General features: G+C 52.5%; 1 protein-coding gene across 3 annotated transcripts in view; it reads right to left on the reverse strand.

The window, feature by feature from the left end:
• The window catches only part of AXIN1 (axin 1), an 89,165-nt gene that overhangs the window by 4,609 nt on the left and 71,477 nt on the right, over positions 1-13,079 (reverse strand). For all 3 annotated transcript variants that reach the window (XM_063342938.1, XM_063342936.1, XM_063342937.1), the window contains 3 exons: positions 8,114-8,667; positions 5,419-5,595; positions 4,009-4,254 (listed from right to left, as the gene is read on the reverse strand). In XM_063342938.1, coding sequence (XP_063199008.1) covers positions 4,009-4,254; positions 5,419-5,595; positions 8,114-8,667 — 977 coding nt within the window. The remainder of the gene's footprint in view (positions 1-4,008; positions 4,255-5,418; positions 5,596-8,113; positions 8,668-13,079) is intronic.

The raw sequence follows: 13,079 nt of genomic DNA on the forward strand, positions 1-13,079 counted from the left end.
CCCCTGCAGAGCTCTGCCATGGTAGAAACGAGAGGGGGACCATGCTGGTGGCTGGGAGCCTTCCTCCTCCCGCCGCGTAATTCATCTCTGAAAGGATGTTTCTCAACGTGCTCATCTCTTTCCAGAGCAGAGATGTGCCTGAAAATGATGCCTGAAATGATGCCCGAAAGCAGAAACTCTGCACTGCTTCACAGAACTAGAGTTAAAAACAAGCCCTGTGGTTTTGGATCCCCTGCTTTTGCCATAAATCAAAGCAGGGGTGAATGGCTGCGGTGCCTCCGAGCTCCTGGGACCGAACAAGGCCGTGCAGCGGGACCAGACGGCCGGGAGCAGGATACACACGCATCCCGAACCGCAGCCACCTTCTTCTAGCAGGCTGAAGGAGGGCTGATGAATAAGGAATCATTGCAAATGTAATTTTCCAAGAGTTTCTCTCAGGAGAGCAAGACAACACAACTGTCTCCGCTTTCGTCATCACCAAGAGGTCTCCTGAGAGACCTCCACGCTTACCCAAACAGGCCACCAGGCCGTGTCTGAGCTCTGCCTCATTACAGCTTCCAGCTGCACCCATCTCCTGGGTGGCAGTGCGACGCAGAAACACAGCCAGGTTTGCTGCCTTTGTCACAGGCACAAAATGTTATCCGGTAAGGAAACAGCAGCACTCATCTGGCTCATCGCATCCGCATTCCAGGCCTGATTTCTTAGCCGTATAACCCAGTGGTGCCATAACAGCACCACTAAGTCTGGGTTCCAGCACCAATCCAACCTCGCTGGATGCAGAGAGGAGGTGCCCAGCTCGCTCCAACTCAGCCCAAAGGCTTTGGAAAGCCTGACACGCACCCAGCAGATGCTACTTTGGGAGGTGTCCCAGCAGCCAGCTCTGCTCCTCTTCCAGGCTTGATCCAACCCAATTAATTCCAAACCAAGCTCACGCTAACCTTCTCTCTGCCTGCAAAAATGTTTTCTCTGAAGAGCTGGTAGGAATCACTTCATCCAGCTGCAAACAGAAGCAAGCTGTGACACTGAGCTACAGAAAATAACGGAATCACGGAATTTTTCAGAGTTGGAAGTGACCTCTAGAGATCATCTGGTCCAACTCCCCTGCTAAAGCAGGATTGCCCAGAGCACATTACTCAGGACTGCATCCAGGCGGGTCTTGAAAGTCTCCAAAGAAGGGGACTCCACAACCTCCCTGGGCAGCCTGTTCCAGTGCTCTGTCACCCTCACCGTAAAGAAGTTTTTTCTCATATTTGATCGGAACTTCCTATGTTCCAGCTTGTGCCTGTTACCCCTCGTCCTGTTACTGGGAACCGCTGAAAAGAGTCTGGCTCCATCCTCCTTAAACCCACCCTTTAGATACTTGTCAACATTACTAAAGTCTCCCCTCGGCCTTCACTTCTCCAGGCTAAAGAGTCCCAGCTCTCTCAGCCTTTCCTCATAAGGGACATGCTCCAACCCCTCCATCATCTTTGTTGCCCTACGCTGGACTCTCTCCAGTAGTTCCCTGTCCCTCTTGAACTGGGCAGCCCAGAACTGGACACAATATTCCAGTTGTGGCCTCACCAGTGCAGAGTAGAGGGGGAAAATGACCTCCCTTGCCCTGCTGGCCACACTCTTCCCTAGGCAGCCCAGAATTCCTTGACCTTCTTGGCGACAAGGGCACACTGCTTGCTCGTGGATAATTTACTATCTGCCAAGACGCCCACATCCTTTTCTTCAGAGCTGCTTTCCAGCAGGTCCACCCCTAACCTATACCGGTGCCTGACATTCTTCCTCCCCAGGCGCAGGACCCTACGCTTGTCCTTGTTGAACCTCATCAGGTTCTTCTCTGCCCAGCTCTCTGGCCTGTCTAGGTCACGCTGGATGGCAGCACGGCCCTCTGCGGTGTCAGCCACCCCACCCAGTTTGGTATCATCAGCGAACTTGATGAGCATACACTCAAAACCTGGCTGTACATGCACGAAACCTGATGTTGACCAGGACACACGTGCTAGATCTGCAGGTCACTCAGTACCGGACACTCAATCCTGCATTGCCTGCTAGCAGCAGCCATCTCGTGTCTATGATTCCCAGTTTCTAGCAGGGCAGTGCTGGGGTGGGAGCGGGGCTGCTGGCACCCCCAGCCAGAGCAGCAGGGAAGGGCACGGCTGGCGAGGGCTGTGCCGCAGGAGAGTGGCTGGTGAGCCGTCACCGTGCCAGCGAGGGCAGCTTGGCCAGACAAAGCTGGCAGGGTGCGTTCTCCTCCCGCAGCCAGCTCCAGCCGGTGCCTCAAGGACACCTCTGGGCTCACCTCCACCTCCCCTACGCCGTGGCTTCCCCAGGGCTGCCGACAAACCTGGGCACTGGCTCCAATTTCCCAGAGCTCTCCGAAGCTCCCCACTGAAATAAATGGTGTTTTCACATTAACTCCCCTCTCTGTTTCTCCTTGGCTCCCCAGCCGGCTTTGGGCAGCCCCTCTCAGAAGAGACTCGGGGTCTGTTTTCAGGCAGACTCCCGTGCTAACCATAGCAGGAGCTCTCTAAAAAGCTGCTCGCTCAGGTGTGCTTCAGCTGGAGCACCCAATCCTGGCAAATCCCAGCAGAGGGATTTCAATACCCAGAAACCCCTGGATCCCCAGGGACCACTGCGCCCATTCTTGCCTGCTACTGGACACGAGCACTTTTGCTTTCCATGAGCAGTTCCCCCCTGGTGAACATGGTTCCTTGGTTTTCCAGGCATCAGGTGGGCCGAGGGGATCCCTGCATCACCGGGAGAAGAGCTGGACCCCGTGGGGAGGCAGCATGAGCAGAGCAGCCCAGCACTGGCACCGCTCAGCCTGTCCTCCTGCAGCTCCGCACGGCATTTACCACAATGCCATGGGGCTCCTACAAAAACTACGCTTGCAATACATGCCAAATTATTATTAAAGTATTAATTGCATACGCATATAGCCCCGGTCGGTGTTTCCAAAGTGTGGATCTGCATCTATAAATTTCTGGGGAAGGTGCATCAATCTAGTAAATAACTCTACTAATAAACACTACCCAATTACACCAAGATCAAATAAACTTGGCTTAACCTGACTTGGGAGAGTCCTCTAATTGCCTGCCTTTCAATCAACGCTCTGACATAAATACGCAGAAGTCTGCTACATGGTCACTGCAAGCAAAAATAATCGGAGCCTGGCAATTAAAAGAGCCTCTTTTTTAAATTACACTTGTGCTTCTAAGTGTCAGACGCTGAAGTTTCAAGTTTTCAGAATACAGCTATAAAGCTGTGAAAGGTTTTTAATGGACAAAGTGCTTTTAGCTGTTAACAGTAATTAGCTAACACTTCCAAAGCACTTTTCATCTGAGAGCTCCATGTGCCTTGCAAAGCATCTTCCCTGAAAGATAACAAAGGAGCAGGAGAATTAGCTCTGCAGGAAGCATTAAGCCGAGTCAGAGGAAGATGCAGTGATTTGGACGGGCCGTGCAGCGAGTCGGTGCTGCTGCAGTGGGACAGCAGCGCAGCGCTCCCATCCAGATGCCATGGGTAGCCTTTGCCGGAAGCCTGCAGGAGATGCAGGTAAAGAGCCAATACATACTCTTCTTCTGCACTTAATTTTGCTGCATCCTGCTGAATTCTGCTCCTGCACCGACCTTTGAAATTCTCGTGCGAGTGTGAACAAGCCGAGAGTCAGCGAGTACCAGGGGCAGAGCTCTCCCATACCGTGCCCCTTCTAGACAGGCTCCCCCTACCCAGCTCCTCCTCAAGCTCTCAGCAGCCCCTTCCCCACCCCACCAAGAGCATTTCCAGCCTCTCCATCCACAAACTACAAGCCCAAGCCCTCACGGTGGGTTTTGGCATTTGCATCACCATGTTAGAGGGACTGGGGCAGATTTCTCTAACCTCTCTGCATATGCCTCCACCCAGTTGGTGCTGGGAGCTGGAGACCAGAGCAGAGGGCAGTGGACATTTCCCTCAGCTGCCCATCTTCAGAGCAGTCCCCCCTTCCTTCCCACGTACAATCAGACCCTATCACCATACCTTTGTTTAACGGGGAGTTTTCCAGCCCTTTTTTCCTCCTCTTCCAGCCTCCTGCGAGCTTCTTCCAGCTGGGTGAGTGGGTTGGGGGCTGGATTGGGCGGCATCGTAGGATCTTGGATGAAGGGGTGAGAAGGCTGGACGACGTTTCGGAGCTGGGCACTGACCCACGGATGCACCGCAACAGGTCGCTCAATGGAGAGGGGTCGGACCATATCATGGGACAGCTGCTTCTTAGCACCTGAAGAGCTACACACAACACAAAGGTGTTACACAGACTGCCGAGCCGCTTCGGACAGGCACACAGTCACTCCTAGATGGACCTACTGCTTCTACAGCTGGACACGGGCACCACTGAGAAGCTCCTTACAGCACGGCTTCCAAGGGACAGGGGAACACCATCCACCTCTAGAGAAGATTTCAGAACAGCGAGTCCTGAGACATCAGGGTGAGCAACCCAACCCTGACACAAAGCCCACAGATCTGTTTAAGGGCTCTCATCAAGTCCACAATACATCAAAATAAAACCAGCAAAAGGCAGCTCCACCATTTGTGACATTCCCCCAGAAGATGCCCTCCTGTGTGCTGCTGACGTTCCCAGGCTGGGAACCTCTCCATGAACCACATCTCCAGGGAAAGGGATGTTGCAGGGATGTCCTCGCCCTTCCCCAGCGCCAGCAACAGAACCTGCTGCATGACTTCACGGTGGCCTGGCACTGCCCATGGCTCTGGCACTCGGCCCCAGCTGTGGGCAGTGCAACCCTCCCTGGCCTCTACCATCCAGCAAGAGAAGAAACCACCAGCAGTTTCACCACTCAGCCACCAGCACAGCTGCGTCACAGGGGACGAGACCCGAGATCCCTCTCGTCAACACCCGGATCCATGCCCGCAGGAGATGTGCTTGACTCCAAGAGAGATTCCTGAGACAGTCACGTCCTCAGCTCCACTCTAGGCCATCCCAGAGGATGCTCCCAGCGAGCCGAAACGCTGGGCAACCCTGAGCCATGCTAAACTCCTTACTCAGGACCAATGGCACCAGTGCAGCAGGTCCAACGTTTCTATCAGCACCTTGCAGGAGTAACAGGCATTTACATACAGCAAATGCTTAAAGGAAAAATACTGCCTACTGTGTGCTGCGTTATCCACCTCGGAACCACAGCAGCAATCCATGAGATTCCCCTGGGGCTGCAACCACCCCACCATGGCCACAAGCCATCCTTCAAAAAAAACCTGCCCTTACAGCCCCTGAGCAATCCTCAGTCTCCAAAGGGTCTAAACCCTTGTGCCTGGTGGATTCTTGTCTTCCCAAGATCTCCAGGAACAAGGCAGACTGACGGAGAGTCTAGACACACATGCCTTGTGCAGGGGATGCAGTACAACAGTGTGAAGACCCCTCGCTCTGCCAGCCCTTACCCATGGTTTGTTTTCTTATGCCTGCTGATCTCCTTCTCTCCTTCTATGATCCACTGAAGGATCTTCTGGTTTCTCTCCACGTCTTCAGGAGATCCTGGCATCTCATAGCTGGCACCATCACTTTTCCCTGAATCGGTCTTCTTAACATTTCTTTTTGAGAGCAGACTGGCTTTCCCACTGCAAAGAACAAAGCTTGAGACATTAGCGCTTCGCCTAAGCCAAACCACCGCAGACCACGGCAGTGGATGGACATGTCTATCTCCAGACATACTCAGCCCTGCCGGGGTCTGGTGCTGCCTGCAGTGCAGACGTGGCGCTGGCTGCCTTCCACAGCCCCCTGGCTCTACCACAGCTCAAACCAACCGTGCTGCAGCTGAGGCTAAGAGCAAGACCAGCCTGACCTGGGCACAGCAGCCACCTCCATCTGGCCACCTGCGCGGAAAGGGAGCTTCTCTTCTGGCCAAATGAGCCCAGCAGATCCCCCGCCGCGCGAAGGGTTGTGTTAAACCCCTGGCTCTTTGCTCAGATCCAGGGTTGTGTTAAACCCCTGGCTCTTTGCTCAGAGCAGGAGGTTCATCCTGGTGCTGCAGTCCATCGGCTGCCTCTCCATGCCAGACCACTGCTGGAAACCTGAGCCCTTCCCGTCACCCCCCAGATTCACTGACACCCCAAACTGCTGGTTTGCCATGCTGAGCACTTGCTTCTCACCCCCCACATCATGGTGGAAGATCACATCCTAGCAGGGGGAACTGCCTTCTGTGGGCTCTCATGCCCTGGGAAGTGCAGCCACCTCAAACACAGTAGCCAGACAGACACCAGGCAGTAGCCAACACTCCGGCTTTGCTCATGGCGGTAGCAAAGGCTCACACAGGAACCCCACCGCTCCTTGCCCACATCCATGCCCACGTGCCCAGCTGGGCAGCCCCATGCTCACGAGGCCATGCAGAACTCACCCCTGCTGGCCTGTCACTGACACAGCCTGTGATTTCATGGGACCCCCATCATCCTAATCGCCCACCCGCTTTACTCCATAGGACCTCCCTACTGCTGCATCTGCGTGCTCACTAACACACACAGGAAAAATAACCTTAATGCCACAGAGGAGTAACAGGCCCCCAGTCAACTTTGCTGATTTTTTGGGCAAAAAAGCCTGCAGAGGGGTTGTTGAAGATCTACAAAGGCAGGGCAAACTGTCATTTCATTCTCAGCTTCTCCCCACACAATGGCTACTGGGTATCAAATGAAATTCTCCAGCAGCAGGTTCAGTGCGAACACACAACAAAAGCCTTTTTCTGCAGGTTGTAATCAAATGGCAGAGACGGCCATGGGGGGCTGGGGGGACAGCAGCCCACCTGGGTTCAACAAGGAGCCAGACAAGCCACTGCAAGAGACTGCTGGCTGCTGAACAAGACTGTTCAGATGCGAACTCTTGTCTTGTGAACCCAGGGATTGTCAGGAACTGGGAATTTGTGCCAGATGAAGGACAGCTCTGAATGTGCCCTCTGAAATTCCCCTTACACACGTGCTATAGTTGGTGCTAGAGAGAAGTCCTGTTTCTAGATGGGGCTTTGGGTTCAGCCAGCATGGCCAGGCTCATGCTCTGTTGAAGCAACAACCCTTTCCCTACAGAAACAGGGCAGATTTAAGTGCTTCTCCCTCCCTGGAGAGCAGTTTCCCTCGGCTGCTTCTGCTCCCAGGCTGCAGACCCAGCCGTCTGCCTTCACTAAATATTCCACCCCTGGTACACTGCAAAGCATCACCCCAAACCCACAGCCTTGGGGGACCAGCCACGCTCAGGGTGAGCACAGCTCTCCCCCGCAGCTGCTCCGTCACCATTTATTATCCCAGGCAGTCCCAAGCTCCGCTCTCCCCTTTGCATTCATCCACTAACAGGACTAGCAAAACCCAACGCAGCGGAGAAGGAGCTTCGCCTTCTCCCCTCAGCACGGAGGGGATGGAGGAATTCAAACGGCCAAGGGAATCACAGAATGGTTCCGGTTGGAAGGGACCTTAAAGATCACCTAGTTCCAACCCCCCTGCCCTGGGCAGGGACACCTCCCACTAGACCAGGCTGCTCAAAGCCCCGTCCAACCTGGCCTTGATGGACAAAAGCCTGTAAGGAAGCAATATGTCTGTCTTGGGCAGAGGGAGAGGAGAACATCCCCCTGGGACAGGATGCCACAGCAGCACCGCAGCATCCCCGGCTTTGTTAGGAAGAGAAAGGAGCCCTCTGGTGAACGGGTTAGGCCTTGCAATAAGGAGGGCTTTTTTGTCCTCTCATAAACACCTCAGGAGACCGGTTTCTGTAACCCAGACCCCGAGACACAGCCCTGTACTTAGCAACTCCTGATGCACGGGGAAGTAGACCAGCATCTGCAATTTCTAAGCACCCTCACCGCTTTAAAGAGCAGAAAAACTACTTTAAACCCAAGGTCATTAAAAATCCTGGTCAGAGGATGTTTTTCAGCACCAGATCACAGAGGTGAAAAGGCATCTATAAGGGTTATGGGGGACATACCCATTTCTAAAGAGGAAGAGCAGTGTGAGGCCCTTAAACCATATCCCAGCACAGGCTTTCAAAAGAAAACATGGTTCAACCACCCTGTTTTCACTGGCACACTACAGCCCATTTATGACAGAGCTTCCTAGAGAAGCCACAGCTCTGGGAATCCCATTGGGTCTTGCCTTGACTCACCTGTAGCCTAAAGAGTCCATGGGGACAGGGGCCATGCCCAAGTTTTCAGTGTAGTTCCGTGACTTTGTTGCATAGTTATGTGAATCTACATTCCAAGCAAAGCTGTTCTGCACTCGCTGCGTGGCCTCGGCCTCGATCTGCTCTTTTGGTTTCATCACGCTGTGGTGATGGATGTGGTGGTAGACATGTTTATGGTGGTATAAGTTAGCTGCATCCAGTTTCATTCCTGATTTTGTTGCATGCTTGCCATGCCCTGGGGGAATTGTTCCTAGTGTCCCTGACAGCTTTCCTAAGTGGCCGCTTTCCGGGGACCGTGGCTTAGGAGAGTGGCGGCCAGGTCCTGGAGACTGGCAGCCTGGTGTTTTCATCACACGCTGGACATGTTCATCAAGGATACTTTCTGGGTTCTCTTCATGGGCATCTCTCATCTGCATTCCAGCACAGCCCATCTCAGAGTAACGAGGAGCGAAGTGATGAAAGGCTTGGGCGGAAGGCATCTTGTGGCTAATGACCGAGGGACCAGAAGAGATATCTGCATCCTCACCTTCTTCTTCCTGCAAGAAACACAAGGACAATCAGAGAATGACAGCAGGGTGGCAGGGTCTCTAGCCCCACCTCCTGCTCGCAGCTGGACTGCTGCCAACCCTTGAAAGGGTCAGGCCTGGCTTTGTCCAACCAGATCTTGCAAACCTTCAAGACGGAGATCCACCACCCCTCTCTGGAGACCTGTCCCAGACTGTGCCACCCTCCTGCAGTCTTGCTGCCACCAAGCAGAGCTGCTCAGGTCTCTGTACCTGCTTTTTGAGCCACCATGAGTGAGGGTCTCCACACATCACCCAAACAGACCAAGGCCACCTCTGACAGGGTGCCCACACATCACAACCAGGGTTTACAGATGCATCTTTCTGATGGGCGTAACAATTCAATTGGATGTATGAGTGGGCAGAACCTTACTAAAAAGCTCCTTAAGTCCCTTGAAGGTGGGTCTGTAACAACCAGCAGCGGAAACACAACTCACTGCGCTGTACCTGCGACTTCCTACGAGCCTTCAGTGAGGCACGGCTTCAAAACCCATCAGATAAAGCCCAAAGTTACAGGACACGCAGCAAAACAGTTCTCGAGTCAGGTGAGACCCGGGGGATTTCTCACCCGAATGACTATTTCACAAGGCAAAGCCAACAGCCGGCCTGTAATAGGAGGGAACAACTGAAGGTCAATAGCAGCATGAATAGTTTTAAAAATCAAACACCGATTTCTCCCGGGCATGTTAAGGCTGGAGTGAAACACTTCACGCAGATAAAGAAATGGGTTGGAACCAACTGTTTGTTCTTGTAGTTCACAACGGTCTAGGACACGCTGTTAGCGGCTCTTAAGTCCTTGCCAGGAAGAATAAAACTCCTCCATGCTGACAGCCACAGTTTTGATGCTGACAAACTACTTTACGCTCCAACATAAACTCAGATATTTATGAAGTTTCTTTATTGGAAGTCAGGACTCCTATTTTTTTTAATTACATAAGCAGGATTCCAGCGAGTCCTTTAATCCCGCTCTCTTTTCCTCCTTTGGCACAGTAAAGAAATCAGTTGCAGCGCAGGGTATCTCTGCCCTGCCAGATAAATAAATGCATCTGCTAGAAAACACTGACTCCCACCAGCTTTGCCTGTCAGATGTCATCATCCATCACTCGCTAACCAGCTTCAAAGTCTCAGCTGCCAACCACACAGCGAGAAAGCAAATAACAGACTTCCTCCCAGTGTCACACCTGGGGGTTCAAACCTGCAACAGGGACAACGCCAGGCTTTGAAAGTGCCAAAGGCGTGGGCGCTGCAAGCCTGGGGGTGCGACACGATGCCCACGTCTGGAGGGGACGCACCGCTTTCTAACAAACGGCTTTGAAGAACTTCAGAGGCACCTTTCATCTCCAGCCACAAGGCTGCAGCCTGCCAACCGCCGTCCCTGGGCACCTAGTTCAGGGACAAGAGAAGACGAAGTGTGTGCTGACTAAATCCCTACCACTGGGATGTAAGCATTTATCCCTACCACCAAATGTAAGCATTTATTAGCAGTTTGTGATAACCCAGTGATGCGCTCAGCACCTGGGGGGCTTTTAGGGCTGGTACCTACTTTCTGGAAAACTCATAGCTTTAAACATCATATAATGCGCAGGGCAAGACCTGACCCTGGCACAGCTCCCCGACACATGGCAGCGTGTCCCTTCCGCTCAGAGCCCAGAGCTCCAGCAGTGCTGTCACACTGGAGCAGGGTGGCACGAGAGTGACAACCTGGGCTGGTCCAGCCAAATGGGTGCCTGGGATTTGGGAAATCCTCTGGCTGCCTGGAACTCCATTTTGCCTATAACCGGGACCTGGACACCGCTTTGCTCTGAGGCTGAGATCAGGGTGGGCTAAGGGAAGGACAGAGATGCATTGGTGCTCTCTCAGTTTGCTTTGGCTCAGCTCATCTGTGTCACTGAGCAGATCTGTGCCCAAAAGAGGTCCTCAGGCAGGAGTAAGCGCTGCTGGGGTTGGTGGTGTGCAGACAGGCCCTGGGGCAGCCGGCTTTCCACCCTCTAGCACTGATCTCAGCCCAGCAGGGAGCAGGAAAGCCCCAACAGCGAGAAAACAGCAGCTAAGGAAGGAATTGGGGTGCCTACCCCAAGCTGTCCTCTCTCCTTGAGCAGGGCAGAGGCCAAAGGTTTGAGTCAAGGCTGCAGATACCAATTCTGCTAAATCTCTTTTTCTGCAGTAAAAAAACCAACATGTGGCACAAGGTCAGGGCAGCCCATGCTGGGATTGTAACGCGGGACTTCGGATATGGCAGAGTCAAGCCCTGGCATCACAAGGTGCTCCTTGCCCGAGTCACCCGACGGCGGTCTATGCGGACAATGAGACAACCAAGAAGCCACAGGCAAGAGGCAACAACTACTGCGTTTTACATCAAAGAAATCCACAGGTCTGGGGAGCAGCCTCCTCCAGGACCCAGCTTTCCCAGACGCAGGGGTGGCGTGGGCTCTGGAGCTGTATTTTGGCATCTCGCTGGGGTGAGCTGAGCAAAGCTGGGCGGCGCGGGCAGGCTCTTGCCAGGCGGGGAAGCCCCGGGTGCCATAACCACTAGATGGTGCTTTGTTGACATAATATTGTCAAGAAACCTCTTCCATCCGCTCCCAAAGGCAGCGGCAGTTGGAGAGATGCAGGCTTCAACTTTGCTGACTGTCTGCTGGGCTGTATTTTGCTCTGCAGCAAGGTCGGGGGTGCCCTTCCCTTTGAATTAGGAGGCTGAAATCGGCACTGATGAGCCATGGGCAAGCGATACCGTGCTGCAAACCCCCTCCTCTGCCTTCTCCCAGTCCCACCCATGGGGCTGCTACTGGTCAGTAGGGCAAAACAGCTCACCTACCCACGAGTGCGTTTTCGATCCTCATGCAAATGCTCTCCCTCTCTAGTTAGGCGGTGTTTTATAGTCAAATAGTGAGAATCTCAATGTGGGCTTTGCTTCTCCTGGCTTATTTTCAATTCGTTCAGTTCAGACAAAGACAGAGTGATCTGTATGATACGATAGTCATCTCTATGATATGATGCTCATCTGCATGACACGATACTGCAGCTTCCATGCACGGACATGAGGCTGAAGTAGCTCAAAATGTAATAAGGGAATACTCATATCCTCTAATCCTCTCCCATGTTGCTCAGAATAATTAATGAATTCAAAGGTGGTTTTTTTTAAAAAAAACCCAGAAATCTTACTGTCTTCTCAGCAAAAGATGTTTGGCTCTAAATCAGATGCCTCTTCTTGATGTTCCTGCATGATGTGGCTTTGAAAGGGAACCTGCAGACAGCTCAGTATGGGGGAGAAAAACGCTTTTTTCCTAGCTTTTGCAAAGTATTTCCAGCTTCTCTGCTAAGCTGATAACTGCCTAGTGTGACTAACGCTCGTGGTTTTCCCTCTGCTGCTGTTCAGTGAGCCATGCAGACCTGCTAAGAGGTTACCCTGTAGTCCTGGTGTTCAGGTCATAGAAAAAAAACCCCTGTGATCTATCAGGATTCAAGCTCTCCTCTTGCTGATACCAGCAGCTCCTGCACCTTAAGTGCTGACCTAAAAAAAAAAAAGCTACAATTGCTTACTCTGAGTTTTTTCCTGAATGGCTAATGCCAGATGCCAGCCAGTCAATGAAATACATTCTGGAGACAGCAAAGGGGTTTAATATACTGCATTAGTGGGAGTCCTGGGCTTAAAAATAGATTAAGTCACACAAAAATGTGTTTAAACAGACTTAAATTTATTCTCTGGCACAAAGGTATTTGCTGATTTTATGCTATTGCTACTGGCAGCTTCTTCAAGGAAGCAGAGGGCTGGGATAATGTACTCTGGTACAGGTGGGGGCTGTGCCGGAGGGCTCTAGGTCTGCGTTAGCAGAAAACGCTGCTGGTTACCTTGGCTTTGTCTAGAAAGCAATAGGTACTGGAGAGGAAAACGGACCAATTCTAGAAGAACAGGAATCTAATCACAAAACAGCTCCTCACTGGCTTTTTCTGGCTGGATGCTGGACGCAGATGTGCAGGGAGTTTGCTGCACAACGCTTGGAGCTGGAGGGAAGCTTACAGATCCCTCTGCCTTCCTCACTTCTCCGCATTCGAAATACGGATGTGAGTTAAAGGGAATACTACAACCTCTTTTTCTGTTCAAAGATGAACGTTTAAAAATATTGGTGAATATTTAGAAATACTCTATTGGGGCTGAAGGGTCTGCCCGGGAGCCCCAGAGGCTCAGCTCCTCTGAGAGCAGAGCGCCAGCCAAGGTGGACACCAACCCTCTGCTCTAAGGCAGAGCTGCGGGTTACTAAGCACAGAGCCTTCGCCTCAGGGCCACGGCAGCTATTAACTGCAGAGACGCCCAATTTTTTCACACAGGGCTGCAGTTATACAGACATTTGTGATGTTCAGTAACACTATGATGCCCACTGGAAGCT

The sequence above is a fragment of the Chroicocephalus ridibundus genome, chromosome 8, assembly GCF_963924245.1.
Source record: "Chroicocephalus ridibundus chromosome 8, bChrRid1.1, whole genome shotgun sequence".
NCBI classification, from domain to species: domain Eukaryota; kingdom Metazoa; phylum Chordata; class Aves; order Charadriiformes; family Laridae; genus Chroicocephalus; species Chroicocephalus ridibundus.